This window comes from Pantherophis guttatus, chromosome 12 (assembly GCF_059756535.1).
Source record: "Pantherophis guttatus breed Tessera chromosome 12, ASM5975653v1, whole genome shotgun sequence".
Lineage (NCBI taxonomy): Eukaryota > Metazoa > Chordata > Lepidosauria > Squamata > Colubridae > Pantherophis > Pantherophis guttatus.
In genome coordinates this window covers 5,227,814-5,245,384 of record NC_142074.1, presented here as the reverse complement: position 1 = coordinate 5,245,384, position 17,571 = coordinate 5,227,814, and the positions used below count along the sequence as shown (strand labels likewise).

Sequence of the window (17,571 nt, the reverse complement as noted above, 5' to 3'; positions counted from 1 at the left end):
GACTAAAAGAGGCCCCCAGTTGTTCCATAGCTGCTCCTGACTTACTTGAGAAAGGAAGGGAAACTGTGTTAATCTGTGAACGTGGTTCTCAGTAGCACCTGTGATCACTCAGAGAAGAAAATGTAGCTTTCCCAGTTGCCTTCAGGGGCCTGCTTTCTGGGTGAGTTTGCAATTTTTAGAAGTTGGGATAAGAAAGGGAGAACACTATGGAGTCTCTCATCGCTTTTGGAAAGGAGAAAGGGCAGCTGAAAAAAATCTTTGCTGCTCTTTTCTCCTTACTCTTTAGATCCTTTTCTGCAGACTTCTTCATGTGAAATTAAAGGGCTTTCTTGTCTGTGTTGTTCAGAAGGAGAAATTGGCACCTTTGTGAGTCTTCCCTCCAGTGAATTCCTCCACAGAATTCTGCAAGGAGGAGAAGAAACATCTTTAAAAAAACACCCCTTGAAGCCTTTACAGAGTGTGAACAGAAAAGCTGGACATAAATTAAATAATAATATCAATAAAATAAAAAAATATTCTGTGGAGGTTTAAGGTTAGGAAGCCAACTTGTAGTAGAGATGCTAACTCCTCTGACCTTTCTTGATGTCATTTTGTAACCCACTAGCTGGGGTGTTGGAGATAATGCACAAATTAGTCCTCATTGGGACAAAGCTACTGTAATTCATCCAGAACTCATTGGTAGCCTCAAATTGCAATGAACAAGGATATGCATTCAATTTCACAGCTACTATGATACTTAATATCTGCCTAACCTTTTACTTAGGAGCCAAGGGTGTGACAGCAGAAGGAAACAATCGTTTAATAGCCAGCCATCAACACCCTAACTAATAACTAAAAGAGCTACACACAACCAGGAAGCATATAAATGCAATGCGTACAGTAGTCTAGTTCATACTCAAAGAGCACAAAAAACCCCTCATTTCAACCCTCAACTACAAATATTCTCCTTTATTGGTATGTTCTTAATTATTTTTCTTTTGTTAGAAATTTCATGCAAGTTTGGGGAAGTTTGCAGAGCTTCTGCAGCCTTGGGACTACTAGTTGCGCTCACCAGCCCCAAACATAGTTGGCCAGCCTTCAGATGCGAGCAGTCTGCTCCATGTGTGGTTCATGTGGAAGAGGAGGAGATTGTGGTGTCCTGGGGCTCTCTGAGCTTGTTTTCTTGCAGGCATTTCATTACCCAACTAGGTAACGTCATCAGTTGCACCAAGCATCTCACAGTTCATCCCTGAGCTACAGAGATTTTCTTCTGCTGTAATGTGCTCCTTCCTTATGTATTGCTTGTTTTTATTCAAACTGCCGAAGATAACAGCAGCTTCCTTTGTACTGCTTTGCTCACAGCAAACTGAGCATAAATGCTGGTAGTTAATGGACCACTTACCCCATTATTATCTCCTTATTAGATCTGTTGAGAGGAAACCTAAGTCAATTGTCCTTTAATGTTTTCCCTTCTAGTAATTTTTATTTATTTATTTTATTTATTAATTTAATTTGTATACCGCCCTTCTCCCAGAAGGGACTCAGGGCGGTGAACAGCCAAAATTAAAAAACATACAAATGCAAAAGTTAAGATAATTAAAAGAATTAAATCATTGGCTACCCAATTTAAAACCCCAAATCCATAAAATTTAAAATCCCAATTAAAAACCATTTAGGCTAGGCCGGCTTGATGAAATAAAAACATCTTCAGGGCTTTACGGAAGGTCCGGAGGTCCGGGATCAATCGTATTCCAGGAGGCAGCTCCTAATAAATAGCAATATAGCAATTCCACTCTCTCAAACATCTGATTCTGATAAGAGGATGCAACTGGATTTTCCCATTGTTGTTGGTTTCTTTTAATCTTCGTTCCAACACCAAGATCCTTGAAAAACTATGTCAGATCCTTTTGCATCTCACATGGAGTGGAAAATGCTGCTAGGTGTAAGGCTTCAGATCTGATTTAGATCCTGCTAAAAGAAGAATCCCATGAAGTGGGTCAAACTGTGAAGCCAAAATCCAAACACAGCAGGATGTATTCTACAGTATAGTAACTGTTGCTCAGTGAAGACAATCCAGATTTCAGTAACCACTTTGCTTTCTAGGCTTAAAGACTGGAGTTATTGATAGGCTTGGAATCTAACAGGAAGTTGATAAGGATTTTGACTAGTTAGATACACCATGACAGGCATAGCTCACTCTCTTGCTTTCACCCTGGAAGCTTTTTCTCCCTTGTAAAATTATAGTGTTTATTTTGTTATAAATTTAGATTTATATCTGTCCTTCATTGAGAAGTTCAAGATGGTAGACATAGTGCTCTTTCTTCCTATTTTTCCTTACCACAAGCCCTGTAAGCTAAATGGGACTAAGAGAGTCATTTTGGTCTAGGCTAGAAGCCAGGAGATGGAGTTCTAGTCCCATTTTAGGCATGAAAGCCAGGTGGGTGATTTTTGGCCAGTAACACTTTCTCAGCCCAATCCTCCTCACAGGGTTTTTGGTGAATGAAGTATTAGTATGTTCGCTACCTTGAGTTACTTAAAAAGTAACAAAGGTGGGATAAAAATATAATAATAATAATAATAATAATAATAATAATAATAATAATAATAATAACAACAACAACAACAACAACAACAATAACAACAACAACAGCAACAACAGCAACAACAACAACTTGATAGTAAGAGCCTTGGTAGTACAGTGGTCTAAGCACCCTGTTATTAACACAGCTGCCTGCAATTACTGCTGGTTCGAATCTCTCCAAGGCTCAAGGTTGACTCAGCCTTCCATCCTTTCTAAGGTAGGTAAAATGAGGACCCGGTTTGTGGGGGCAATAAGCTGACTTTGTATAAATATACAAAAGTATGAAGGCTATTGCTTAACGCATTGTAAGCCGCCCTGAGTCTCCGGAGAAGGGCGGCATATAAATCAAATTAAAAAAAAAACACTTTTTGATAACTTTTTCCATTTTGTGCTCCCATGACTTTTGGGATACAGGTATGTCGTATTTTTTACATAATGACCAATGGACTAATTTAGCAACTTGATCATGTCTAGCTTTGTAATCAGTTTGCACAATTTTGCTGTTTCACACTTAATATGTGAGTGCAGCAAAATCACGCAAACTGATTGCAAAGCTAGAGATGATTGGGTTGCTAAATTTGTCCACTGGTCATTATGTAAAAAATATGCCCTACCTGTATCCCAAAAGTCATGGGAGCACAAAGTAGAAAAAGTTACTGAAAATGAGACAGTGAAGATCTTGTGGGACTTTCGAATACAGACAGATCGTCATTTGGAACATAACACGCCAGATATCACAGTTGTTGAGGGCCAAAGCATACAGTTTATTAATATCGCTGTCGAAGAGTCAAAGAAAAAGAACTGGAAAAAAAATCACGAAATATTGCAACCTGGCCATCGAAACTACACGGCTATGGATGAAACATGTAACAGTGATACCCATTGTCATCGGGGCACTTGGTACCATGTCCAAGAATTTTACAAAACACATCAAGAAATTGCAGCTTCCTGCAATAACACCAGCGGAGCTGCAAAAAACTGTGCTACTTGGAACATTATATATTTTAAGAAGTTACTTGGTTGATACCTAAGACACTGGCAGCAACCCGTATCAACCATTAGCAACCATATCAGTCAATATGACACATTTTAAAATGACCAGTTGACTGAGTTTCATGTTTAATGAATAAAAGAGATAATAATAAATATTAGCTGGCCTCAAAATTACAGAGGGCAGCCTCTGTAACTGAAGAAGTTGTCTCTCCCAGCTGTGGATCCAATGCTGTCACCCTTCCACCATACTGTCTGAACTTTTGTTCAGATTTCTCTCGCACTATATTTGAGTACACTTAGTTGAGTTAAAATTGTTTTTAATTTGTAATACCACTTGTTCTGCTCTTAAATCATTGCTGTGTCTACTTCTAGTTCTTTGGTTCCTCTCCTCTAAGTGAAATGCAGTCACCCCAAAATGGAAAGCAAATGATAGCTTCATGGCAAAACCAATTTCCTTGCCAAGTAGTTGATACTTATGTTGTTGGATGTGTTCACAAGGACGTGGACAGCCATTGATCAGGAAAATTTTATTTCGATTTCTGCACTGAATTGTGTGTCCTGAAGGGCCCCTTTCAGTTCTAGGATATTTTAACTTTTTCTTGCTGAGATATGATATATGCAGTTGTGTAAGATTAATTCTATTTTCAGACTATAACCACAAAACACACTCACTTTTCTTTTTTTCCTTTTTTAAAGTCTGCAGGCAAGCTTTGATCAGGTAATATCTTTCAAGAGCATGTGGCAAAATTGATTAAGCTTCAGATTAAATTTTCATTATTAGGGAGAGAAATTGGAATGAAGTAGAACTCGATTTAAGCAATCAAGGCTGAGGTCCCACTCTGCAGACAGCAGCTCAGAGTCTCTTTTCTAAAGTAACTCAGTTTTTAATGCAAAGCAGGGTATGATTTCTGGTTAATCATCCCAACAGTCCTCTCTCTCCAAATTATTTCCAGGACCTTTGACCTGAAATAAAGGGAAAGGGAAAAAAGCAGAACAAAAGAGGTCAGGGATGCCAGCCTATAATAATATTCTTAGAGAATATCTCCTTTCTGAAATTGTCCTTGTAGGAGAACAGTTTCCATTTTAATAACAGCAAAATCTGGCACCAATAAGTAGGGACAGTAACTTTGCAGAACAGTTTAAACAAGAAATGAAGAATGTTAGACTATCAGTTATGGGTTGATAGATGCAGAAGGATAGATACTCAAACAGGAATACAATTTAAGGCATTTCTTGATGGTCCTTCATGCTTCAGCACCTTGGAGAGTTCCACCACTTGATCCAAGACAAATAACAGAATAACAGAGTTGGAAGGGACCTTAGAGATCTTCTAGTCCAACCCCCTGCTCAAGCAGGAAATCCTATACCATTTCAGACAAACAGCTGTTCAATCTCTTCTCCAGTAATGGCGCATCTACAATTTCTGAAGGCAAGCTGTTCCATTGGTTGATTGCTGTCATCGTTAGGAAATTTCTCCTTAATTCTAGGTGGCTTCTCTCCTTTATTAGTTTCCATCCATTGTTTCTTGTCCTGCCTTCAGGTGCTCTGGAGAATAGGTTGACCCCCTCTTCTTTGTAGCAGCCCCTCAAATATTGGAACACTGCTATCATGTCACCCCGAATCCTTATTTACACTAGACGAGACATTTTTTAATTTTAATTTTATTTAGAAAATTTATACAACCACCTACTCACTCACAGAAACTCTAGGCAGTTTACAAACAATAAACAGCTTACAAACATACCCAATTCCTGCAAACGTCGTGCATTGTTTTAGCCTCTAGCTCTCTAATCATCTTTGTTACTCTTCTCTGCACTCTTTCCAGAGTCTCTACATCTTTTTTATAGTGTGACTTGCTAAAATATAAACTATAAGCCTGGCTTGCTAAAAATTGTTTTCAGCAGCAATCACAGCCTATCCCCTAAGCAGTTCATAAAGCTGAAGCAGCAGCTACACCCCATTCTTCCTTGCCACTCCATTTTAAGCCAGGTCCTCTAATGTGCTGATATGGGTCATTGGTCCTGCCACTGTTGATTAAGATGCTAGCAGATATGCTCATCTCAAATGAAAGCTTGGGTTGGAACGGAGGTATCATCAGTTGCAGCTGGTTTTTGAGAGGTCTGGTGCAGCCCTTGGCATTAAAAGTATCAGAATAGGAAAGAAAAGTGCACCCCAAAGTTCTGAATTCTAAATTGATTCAGAAATGTATTATTTAATAGCACTTATGTCAGTCTGAATGGGATAAACTGTAGAAATGACACATAAATATGATTTGCATTCTCTTTTTAATGTAATCTATTTTGTTCCATTTTTATATATGGTTTTATTAATGTTTGCATTTTACGTTCTGTATTTTGATTACGGCCTATTGACTGATGAAAAAAAAGAGTTACAGGTATTATTTAAATAGTATTTAAATAGTAATTTTAAACATAGAATTTTGATTTTTACCTTTCCCTCCCTCTTTAACCCTTTCTAATTCTCCAGCCCATAAATAATTAGTTCTGTCTTTTCTTCTTTCAACAAAAAAATTATGTAAGTTTTCTAATCTTTCAAAAATGTCTTTAACTTTTATATCTTTATCTATCTGAGCTTAATCAACTTTGCCACAAAATGGTGAGCTTTGCCATTTCTGTGTGTTGCATCAAGTTTACAATTCAATCTTCTACTGTGGGTATTATTTAAATAGCATTTAGGTGTGCAATATAGGAAATATTTGTAAAACAATAAGCTGTAAAGAGGTGCAGAGAAAGCAACAAAGATGATTGGGGGCCTTGTGGCTAAAGCATACAAAGAATGGTGGCAGAAATTTAGTATGCTTAGTCTAGTGAAAAGAAGGACCAGGAGAGACATGGCAGTCTTCCAATATTTGAGGGGCTCCTGCAAAGACAAGGGGGTCTACCTATTTTCCAAAGCATGAGAAGGCAAGACAAGAAACAATAGATGGAAACTAATCAAGGAGAGAAGCAACCTAGAACTAAGGAGAAATTTCCTAATGGTGAAAACAATTGGATTTCCACCAGACATGGTCAAGAGTCAGCAACAGCAGGTGGTCTAGAAGCTCCCTACCTGGCTCCTTTGGTCTCCACTATCATTGCATTAAAAACTCCACAGAATCTTGCTTCAGTTCATGTTCTCCTTGCCTTTGTTGGAAGAAATATCTTTCTGGGTTCAGCTCCAAGTGGGGAAAAAGACACTGGAAACATGGAGACTGCTTGGAAAGATGGTTTAATGGTGGACAGGATCACATGGCTTGAGTTCTTGAACAGAAAAAGGGACGAGATACAGCGAGTCCCCAGGTTTTATGCTCTCTCTGGCTTTGAACTTCCTGGGGCCCCGAAAGAGTATCCTGATTGGTTGTCAGACTCTCAAGGGGTGGGGGTCTTAGCTAGCCTTGCTGGCTGATGTAATCTTCCCAGGTGCCATGTGGTGAGTTTCTGTCCTAGATGGGCCCTATTGGGTTGCAGATTATGGCCCATTAACAAAGGTGTGGGAGGAGGGGAGACAGGAAGCTGCTTGTCTTTTAAAACATGTTTCTCCATTTGTCATACAGGGAAACATAATATTCTGCCTTTTTAATATTTCCCAAAATATTTCATTCTTTAGAAAAGGGGTGGGTGCTAACTTCCTACACCTTGATCATAAAACTCTCTCTCTTCCCCCTCCTTCCTTCCTTCCTTCCTTCCTTCCGCTCCTCCTCCTCCTTTTTCTTCTTTTTCTTTCCCCTTCTTCTCTCTGTTCCTTTTCTCTCCTGACTCATTTCTTAAAGACATGATTAAGTCAGTTGACTGCATGTTCAGCCAACTGGGACTTACCTAGATCAGGGGACCATCTGCTGTACCCCTATGTCAGCTGTTCAAATAACTTTACCTTTTAAAATTCTTTTAAAAATAGGTCTAGCATCAGCTGTTCCAAATGTTTAAGTAAACTTATCTAAAATTAGTCTTGGCTGAAGCCTCCACTGTGCAACTGGCTATTAAATTGTGGTGATGTTTGCTCAGTTTTTATTTCTAATTTCTACTGCAAACATTTCATATTTCAATCTGACACTTCTCTTAACAGTGTCCTTTTTTTTCAAATGTGACAAAAAAATATGACTAGAAACTTCAACTCTGTCCTGCTTGAGGAATTCTGAGTTCAGCACCAGGAAGCCAAAGATTTATTCATGACTTTATGACTTCTTTCGTAAAACACTACTTTGGTTCATTTCTCATTAAATTGGCTATTTAAATTTCAAAGAACAATGATGTACTAGGGTTTATACTAGCGATGAGCTGTCTTCTGGGCCATGTGTCTGATTTATAGCATGCAACCTTTTTGTTGTGCCACTGAAGCTATTCAGAAATTACTTTGCCTTTTGAAAAAGCACCTTTGAGACTTACTTTCCTTCTACACCCCTAATGTGGAACGAGAAGAAAACATCCCTTGTAGGAGGACTAGATTTGCACATTTCAGCAAAAGTCTCAGGAACATTTGTTTGAAGTGGAATTCTCCCTCTGCACTCACTGAATCAGAGGCAGTTGCAATTCCTGTGCATCCTTTTCTGATTCACCCTTAGCCATTGGGTTTGATGAGAATTGTAGTCCAACAAATGTGGAGAGTGCTAGGTTGAGTAAGGCATAGAGAGTCAGCTCACAGGTTTGTGCAACCTGGTGGTGCAGGTACATATAAGAGCAGGAAGTGAAAGCCCTCAAGAGTGGCAAGCAGAAGAAGAATTCTTAGAGAAAAAATGAAATGAACGTAGAAGAAACATGTGTTAGCTAAGGCTAAGGAAAGTTGAAAGGCTTTGCTTGCTAAATTTATTTTATTTATTTATTATTTTATTAGTCATATTTCTATGCCGCTCACTCTCCGAGGACTCTGGGCGGCTTACACCAAAGACAGTATACTAAATAGCATATTGCCCCCAACAATCTGGGTCCTCAGAAGGATGGAAGGCCGAGTCAACCTTGAGCTGGTGAGATTTGATCCGCTGATCTGCTGAACTAGCAGTCAGCTGAAGTAGCTGCAGTACTGCACTCTAACCACTGCGCCACCTCGGCTCATGCCATCGACAATCTGTCTGTCTGTTGACTGTCCCACTCTGTCATCTAGCAAAGAAAGACACCTGGCCACTGGTTTTTGCCAAGAGTATAACTTTATTGAAGCTTAAGTGGGTACAGAATTAGCGTAAGCTGAATCTGAGGTTTTCGCGTGCAAACAATACAAAGTAAATTTTCCTCTCCCCCCCACAGCCCAGACATCCCTCAGTTATCTGTAAATGTCCAGCTAGGTGCTTGTATATTGTTTAGGAAACAGGTTTATGGTTCCCAGCTCTGCATATCAATAGTTGACCTTGGCTGGCTGAAGCTTCTCACAAGGTGTAGTCGGGCTTCCACCAGAGGTGAAATGCTACCAGTTCTGGCTAGTTTGCCCAAAACAGTAGTAAAAAATGTAAAAAAAATCACCGACAATCAGCTGAGTGACGCGCAATTGTTGGAACGTTTTTGTTTTTGTTTTAAACTTTTTTAGCATATTTTTACTACAACTTTTCCAGAACCGGTAGTTAAAAATGCTTTAAAAAGTAAAAAAAAAAAAAAAGTTCCGACAATCACGTGTTGCTCAGCAGATCGTCAAAACTTTTTTTTTTTTAACTTTTTAGGCATTTTTTTACTACTGGTTCTGGCAAATAGGTAGTAAAAAATGCTTTAAAAAAGTAAAAAAAAGGCTCTGACAATCACAGTTGTGCCGTGCAATCCCCAGAGCCGTTTTTTAAAAAAACTTTTTTAAAGCATTTTTTACTACCTATTTGCCCGAGCCGGTAGTAAAAAAATGCCTTTAAAAGGTTAAAAAAAAGGTTCCGAGAATTGCGCAGCACAGCTGTGATTGTTGGAGCCTTTTTTTTTAACCTTTTAAAAGCATTTTTTTACTACCGGTTCCGGCGAATAGGTAGTAAAAAAATGCTTTTAAAAAGTTTTTTTTAAAAAAAGGCTCCAACGATTACAGCTGTGCTGCGCAATTCTCGGAACCTTTTTTTTTTTTACTTTTTTAATGCATTTTTTACTACCTATTTGCCCGAGCTGGTAGTAAAAAATGCTTTTAAAAAGTTTTTTAAAAGGTTCCCATGCGTGCCACAGCTGATCACCCTCCCCCCTGTTCTACTTACCTTCCCAAGCCTCCTTTTGGCGCACACTGCAGGTTGCGCACATGCAGCTCCCGTTTGGTGTGCACTGTGCATGTGCACGCCCAGTGTGCATTTGGCGCATGGCACACATGCGCGGCCAGCAAACTGGTAGTAAACCGATTCAGATTTCAGCACTGGCTTCCGCCACTCCCCACTTCTTCCTTGCTTTCCAATCTCTCCCTCCCCCCACCCCACCCCATTGCTAATGTCAGGCTGCCAGCTCCTGAAGCTTGGATAGGACAGATGCAGCCATGACATTCTCCCTGACTGGTGGTCTCCATCCTTCTCTTTGCCCACATCATCTAGCATACACAGAAGACCTGAGATATTTCTCTTATTTATTTGACATATTTCTATTTTTAGTAGATCTATGGAGTAGGGAGGTAAAAAGACTGAAACTTTTTTCTCCTGCTTAAAACTGCAATGGAAATGCTGTCTGGGCCTCTGTGGTAACCTGTTTGCTAATTGTTTGGGAGAACTTAGCCCTGGCAAATGGATTTCTAAACTTCTTGCTGGATTTCAGAGAAAGTCTATCAGTCGGTATTCATCCGCAAGAGATCTTAGGTGCTGCTAGAGTTCCATCTCATTCCACAGACTTCAGCATAACAGTCAAGAAGTTTCAATGATGCTCAAGAAGAGTTTAAATTCTAGCCATCTTAATGGTTGTTCTGCCCCAGCTACGGACCCCAGAGAACGCAGCACACACAAAGTCCGTTCAAACCTTAGTTTACTAAATAAACCAGTTTTTTACAACAATGGCTGTTAATTAACTGCATTAATAGCCGCCAAGAATTCAAAGAATAATACTGAAAGTTTACTGTGGTTGGCAGAATGGTCAGAAACAATTTGCAGGAAGCTGATAAGATAAGCAAGACAAGACACGAAGGTATGTGAACGAAGTTGTTCCCTGCAAATTGCTTCAGTTGGCGTTCCTTCTTAAATAGGCTAAGGGAGTGGCCAATTAGTCCCAAGCCTTACTCTCGAGGAGACCTCCTCCTGAGGAGCCACTCCTGCCTTTTGGCAGCTCTGTGTGCCCGTGCATCGAGAAGAGGCTCCTCCTCTTCTTCCTCTTCACTTATGGGAGCTTCTGGAGGTTCTGAAGGCCCTGGCTGAATCCCCGCCTCTGGCACCACATCTTCTCCAGCCTCCTCATTGTCCGACTCGAGTGCCAGCTGCACAGGCTGCTGGCGCAGCATCATACCAGCCTCCTCGCTGTCGGAATCAGCTACTAGCTGCAGAGGCCACGTACGGGCCACAACAATGGTTTATTTGTGTCAGAAGCATCACAATTAAAATACTTTACAAGATAAAATTTAAAATATAAAACACAAGGTTGGAATATGTATAATTAAACAGATCTTCCCCAGAAATGAACAACATTAATTACGTTCTGTCTTACTGTCATGAGGCCCTCAAGTCTACTCTGATCGGGACACAAAGGGCAGGTATACATCTGTGTTGTTGTCTGCATGTCACCACAATCACAAAGGGCAGAAGCCACTGGATATCCCCATTTGTTCAGAGTGTCTCTCTATTCAACAATTTCCTTTTTTTTTTTAATTTGATTTTTATTATAACATATAATGATACATTCAATACATTTTCGGTTCATTGGTGCAATTATATACATATATACATCTACATGCATTATTACTTGTCTTTTATTTGATATTGTTTCTTAAATCTAGGTTTAATTTCAAAACACTTAAAGATAATAGTGCTCAAATCTCTAAGACTAAATGTAATACTGTTCATATGGATTTTGTTAATTAATTAATATTTAATCTCTATTTCCTTCTTTATTTCTTTTCCCCATCCATTCGTACCACATGTCCCACACGCTATAAAATTCCGAATCTTCTCTGTCATTAATTTCTGAAGTCAGTTTGTCCATTTCGGCGCACTCCAATATTTTTCCAATAACATGTTCTTGAGGTGGTATTTGTTTTTCTTTCTAATACTGGGCAAAGGAACTTCTAGCGGCTGTCAGAATATGTATAATTAAATACATACATAAATAACAACATTAATTATGTTCTGTCTTACTGTCATGAGGCCCTCAAGTGTACTCTGATCGGGACACAAAGGGCAGGTATACATATGTGTTGTTGTCTGCATGTCACCACAATCACAAAGGGCAGAAGCCACTGGATATCCCCATTTGTTCAGAGTGTCTCTCTATTCAACAATTTCCATTCTTCCCAGCTTTCGTCTAACCCAGGTGCCATCTCGTCCGTTGGTTCCATCCAGGGTTGGTTCTTTCTAGCCATCTTAATGAATAGCCTTTGCATTCCAGCGATTGTGTTCACTTCTCCTGAGAAGATGAAATCAGAGTTTTAAACATGACACAGGTTTGAATGGCTGTCTCGATAATGTTTGTTTTCCTGCAGGATCTGATAAGAAGAGACATCTTGTACTACAAAGGACGGATTGATATGGACCGCTATGAAGTTTTGGATATTGAAGATGGACGGGACGATGACTTCAATGTGAGCATGAAGAATGCTTTCAAGCTGCATAATAAGGAGACTGAGGAAATGCATTTGTTTTTTGCCAAGAAGCTGGAAGAGAAATTGAGGTGGCTCAGAGCTTTCCGCGAGGAGCGAAAGATGGTGCAAGAAGATGAGAAGATAGGTAAGACATGAGGTTCTAAGCAGGTGGGGCTTAGAGCTCAGGAATAGGATTTGCACCTCACACAACATCTGCCAGGATTCTCTGTATAAACAGGGTCTAGCATCCTCCCCTCGGTGTGACTGGGGGTCCCATATCAAATGGTAGATCAGATCATGATCGGTTGTAGATGAGGGCATATATCGGACCCAATAGCTGAGTTTTTAAAAATATAAATGATGCTGCATTTCAGTAGTTAATTTAATTTAATTTAATTTAATTTCGAATTTATATACCGCCCTTCTCCCTGAGGACTCAGGGCGGTGTACAGCCAAGATAAAAAACATAGAATACAAATATTAAAACATTTAAAAATATATATAAAATTTGGCCCAAAAAATTAAAAATCGCAGACTAATTAAAAGGATTTAAAAATTTTAAAATTTGCAAAAAATTTTTAAAATAGCCTAGACATTGGTATTTGAAAATAGATCTTTTTAACATTTATATTTTATTGTGTTTTACTAAATCTAAGTGAAATGTTAACATGCATTGCCAGTCCATGCATGATATGTAAATAAATAGAGATCAGGAATCCTTCTTCCTTCCTGGTCAGCTATTGAGTGTTGGCCTCCTGTTGCCCCATTTGTCCATTGGCTTCCAAATCCATCGGGAAAAAGAAGAACCAACAGGTTGCACTAGCCCTTCCTTATTATCCATTCTTGCAATGTGGAACTGCAACCATGTGTTTTTCCTTGCATGATTGCAATAGCATATAGATGTATACACTACCCCATAGTGCTTTACAATGTCAGTGTATTGTCTCAGTAAACTGGGTCCTCATTTTACTGACCTCGGAAGGGTGAAAGGCTGAGTCAACCTTCAGCTTGTCAGGATCAAACTCCAGGCTCTGGGCAGAGTTAACCTGCAATAGCACTTATAAACTGTTTCACAGTGCTTGACAGCCCTCTCTAAGCGGTTTGCAGAGTCAGCCTTTTGCCCCCAACAATCTGGGTCCTCATTTTACTGACCTCGGAAGGCTAAGTCAACCTTGAGCCTGTCAGGATTGAACTCCTGGTAGTGGGCAGAATGAGCCTGCAATACTGCATTCTAACCACCATGGCTCCTCATATAGAAAAGCCTACTTTTGTTCCCAAATCTGTCTTTCTTCACATGGGCTCCAGTCAAAGGAAATGCTTGTGCTGCCTTCAAAGGAGCAACATGGCTGACTGTAAAACAGAGTGGAGCAAAGAGGCTTTGAAGAGAGTATCAAACTTTTGCTTGATGCCCTTCAAAGGATAGGAAGGTATTGTTTCTTTAATTTCCCAATGTAGATCTTCAAGGTATGACAGGGCTCCCCAAATTCCCAGCCATCCCGCTACACTGATGGGAAATCTTAAGAGTTTAGCCCCAACTTGTCTAAAGGAGCCAGTGGTTGGACGCAGTAGTCATGTGGCTGGCAAGCATTTCAGAAAATGGAACTCGTTGTCTCTTCAAGGAGGGTTTACACATCAAACTGACTGACTGGATGAAAGAACAATTCCATTAGTTTGCATTTGCATAAAAATGCATCCACTTTGCAATTTCCAAACCAGGACATGAACTTGTGATATCTCAGGTCATTTGACGAAGGAGAATGTGCTCTATAAATTATGGAGAAGAGCGAGTTGGTGAAATGACTCTAGGAACAGAAGGGGGTATTCTTGCACTTATGCACTAATGGCAAAATTCAGTTATGCACGACAGCACACAAAGCCAAAGCAGCCCTAGGAAGCATATAGGTACTACAAAGCAGTGCCCAGAAAAGGTGGGGGGGAGAGAAACCACACCAAAACTGTGGAACAAAAAGTTTTCTACGAAAAAGGTTGACTTGCAAACAACGTGGCTATCTACAAATGTGCATGTGGGTACAGGGGAAGAGTGCATAAAAAAACTATGTGTGTGCAAAATGCACGGTGGGGGTGGGAACTAGCATGAGGAATGAAAATGGAGGGGTGAAGGAAGAAGGGAGGGAGCGAGGAACGGAGGGAGAAAATGGCAGCAGAGGAAAAAGGAAGGAAGGAAAGAAGGAAGGAAGGAAGGAAGGAGAGAAAAAATGAGGGCATAATCAGGCCTGTTTGATTAATCCTTCTCTTCAAGCCTTCAGGAAATCCAGGTGAGAAGAGCGTTCACTCTCCCCCCTCTCCTCTTCCCACTCCAGGCTTTGAAATTTCTGAGAACCAGAAACGACAAGCAGCCATGACCGTAAGAAAAGTCAGTAAGCAGAAAGGTAATGCCCTCCGTGTGTTGTGCGCAGTGAGTGGATGGCAGCTGGCCGACAGCCACCTCTTTGCCCTTCTGTTCCTCCCTCTCAGTGCTGCCTCCCTTTTCCTGTCCTGTCCTTTCTTCTGTGCACCTTTTACTGCCTACAGGTTATGACGGCAGTTGAGCCCAGAATTTCCATCACTAAGTACCATGGTTGTCAAACACGAAGGCCTGTGACCCCATTGCTTAGGGATGGCAGTCCCAGTCACTATGGTAACCAAGAGACCGTGTGGGGCATTAAGAGCGGACCTCATGTGATCCAAGTCCCAGAGAAGCAGGGCAGCTGGGGTGGGGGTGGGGGGGAAACTGTGGGGGATGGGCCAGTGGGGGCTGGGTGTGTTCCTCAGTCATGGCTTAACCTGGGGGTGAAATCCAGCAGGTTCTAATAGGTTCTGGAGAACCAGTGGCGGAAATTTTGAGTAGTTCGGAGAACTGGCAAATACCACCTCTAGCTGACCCCAGAGTGGGGTGGGAATGGAGATTTTGCAATATCCTTCTCCTGCCACGCCCACCAAGCCAGGCCCACAGAACCAGTAGAGAAAAAATTTGGATTTCACCCCTGGCTTAACCCAATATGTAGGTGAGACTTCAGTTCCCAAGTTGTTGGGTGGATGTTTTAGGAATTGTACAGCTGCTGCATCTGGAGAAGGTCAGGTTGGAGAAGGCTGTCCCAGATCATTGTTAGATTTAGATTTATATGCCGCCCTATCTCCATAGGACTCAGGGCGGCTCACAACAATTAAGATACACAATCTCAATCCAAGTATGAAATATGTTAAAATACATATTAAACGCATATTAAAATACATTAAAATCAAAACCCCATCGGTCCAGCTGGGCAATTTAAACAGCCATGTTTTTAGTTCGTGGCGGAAAGTGCGAAGGTCAGGGGCCAACCGGAGCCCCCGGGGGAGTTGATTCCAAAGGGTGGGTGCGCCCACAGAGAAAGCTCTACCTCTGGGGGTCACCAGCCAACATTGTCTAGCCTACGATACCCTGAGTAGGCCCTCCCTGTGAGAACGCACCGGACGATGGGGAGCTGTTGCTGGTTGCATATTACAGTATGCATAAATGCATAGGAAAGCCAATAAAGAAGAATATTTGTAACATAGGGTTGAAATGAGAGGTCCTTGGTGCTCTCTGAGCTCGGTGCTTGTCTTGCAGATGTTTCGTTACCTAAATTAGATAACATCATCAGCACTAGTCAGTTACTCAACCCTAGTTCTGATGAGGTTGCCTAGTTTGGGTAATGAACCATCTGCAAGAAAACAACCAAGCTCAGAGAGCACCAAGGACCCGTTCTCTTCCTCTTCCTCCTCCCACCTCTCAGCAAACCCCCTCCCTTCTAGAACTGATGAGGTTGCCTAGTTTGGGTGATGAACCATCTGCAAAAAAACAACCAAGCTCAGAGAGCACCAAGGACCCCTGCATAGGAAAACATGTATCCTCAATGATGTTGTGTGAAGATGTTGGACTAGGAGTGAGGAGACCCAAGTTCTGGTCCCCACGCCATGGAAACCCCCGGAGTGACTTTGGGCCAGTTCCCCTCACGTAGCCCGAGAGCCAGCTTGGTGTAGTGGTGAAAGTGTTGGACTAAGAGAGGGACAAACTAAGCTCCCCTCAGCCATGGAGACCCTCTCTCAGCCCAGCTCAGCCTACTTCCTAGACCTAGATATTGTGGGGGGAAATGGGAGGAGGGAGTCCTGTGTCCACCTTCCAGTCCCAAAGGCAGGAGTAAATCCAGAAGTAAATAAATAGACTGAACTGTCTATTGGACAATTGACTATTTCGTGAGAAACACAGGAGAAGAGCTGCCAGACAAGGGTTGGTCACCTCCTGCAGGGCAGGTGAAGCCACCAGAAGCTGCCTTACAGCAGAGCAGATGACGGACTGCCAAGCTCAGCATTTGTGAGAATTGGACAATCGCTATGTCTCCCCCGAGCTCCCAGCAAGAGAGCAGGCAACCCCTTGATCCATTGTAATGGAAGAATCTACAATCTCTGACAGGCAAACAAAGCTGCCTCCATTAAATAACCCTCCAGTTCTAAGATCTGGCAAGGTTCCCATCAGCCATATACCATCTAATTGTCTTTTTGTCTTTGTCTCTCTAGATAGTTGGGCTAGCAAATTGGGACTAAATTCTTTCTGGTCTGGTCAACAATGGATCAAATTGTGCCATAGCTTGGCTACTCTTAACTTGTGATATGCAGTGGTGGGATTCACCAGTTGTAACAACCAGTTCGTTGCCAAACTTGTTATTCCGTGCATGCACATTACAATAGAAAGTTACCTTCTGCTGAATCCAGAGTGAGCAAAACAGCTGAGTCGCAGCAATCCGCTCTGCCACACCTATCAGCTGGGCTTAAAGCAAAAGAAATATAGGTAGGTTATAGCGCAGGGGCAGGCGGGCGGACCCATCTGATCGCCAGAGCAAACCAGTTTGCTCTCAGCTGATCGTCAGAGCTACCGATACACCTGAACCGGTCAGAACTGGCTGAATCCCACCTCTGCTGATATGGCTATGATATGGTTTCCTGATGCTTAGAATCAGTTGGCGCTCTGGATAAATGGAGCAAGTCAAATGGCACCAACATGTTTAGCCCTTTGTTTATTTGGGGAGTGGAGGTTGAAGGGCAATATTGGTACCTTAAGATCTCCAGTATTCGTTTTACCTCTTAAACCCCTTGAAACTTTCCAGTTTTGGATTGCTGTCTTCAAAGTACCACAGAAACCTTGCATGGCCTTCAAATGAACACATTTCTGCAGTGGTGTAAGATTAAAGAAATGGATTAAGAAGGCACAAAAGAATCTGGTGTATGAGAAGACAGTTCACATTCAGAAAAACGTTCAGATTTTGCCTAACATAATTTAAATGGCCCAACACAATTCAGGTTGCCGGTTGACTTCAAACCAGTTTTCTACAATACACTGTTCTCCAGAC

At 41.3% G+C, this 17,571-nt stretch overlaps 1 protein-coding gene across 6 annotated transcripts in view; it reads left to right on the top strand.

Moving 5' to 3' along the window:
- ARHGEF9 (Cdc42 guanine nucleotide exchange factor 9) overlaps positions 1 to 17,571 on the top strand; it is a 262,804-nt gene that overhangs the window by 234,084 nt on the left and 11,149 nt on the right. For all 6 annotated transcript variants that reach the window (XM_087877453.1, XM_034435086.3, XM_034435090.3 and 3 more), the window contains 2 exons: positions 12,107 to 12,350; positions 14,527 to 14,595. In XM_087877453.1, the coding sequence (XP_087733579.1) occupies positions 12,107 to 12,350; positions 14,527 to 14,595 (313 nt within the window). The remainder of the gene's footprint in view (positions 1 to 12,106; positions 12,351 to 14,526; positions 14,596 to 17,571) is intronic.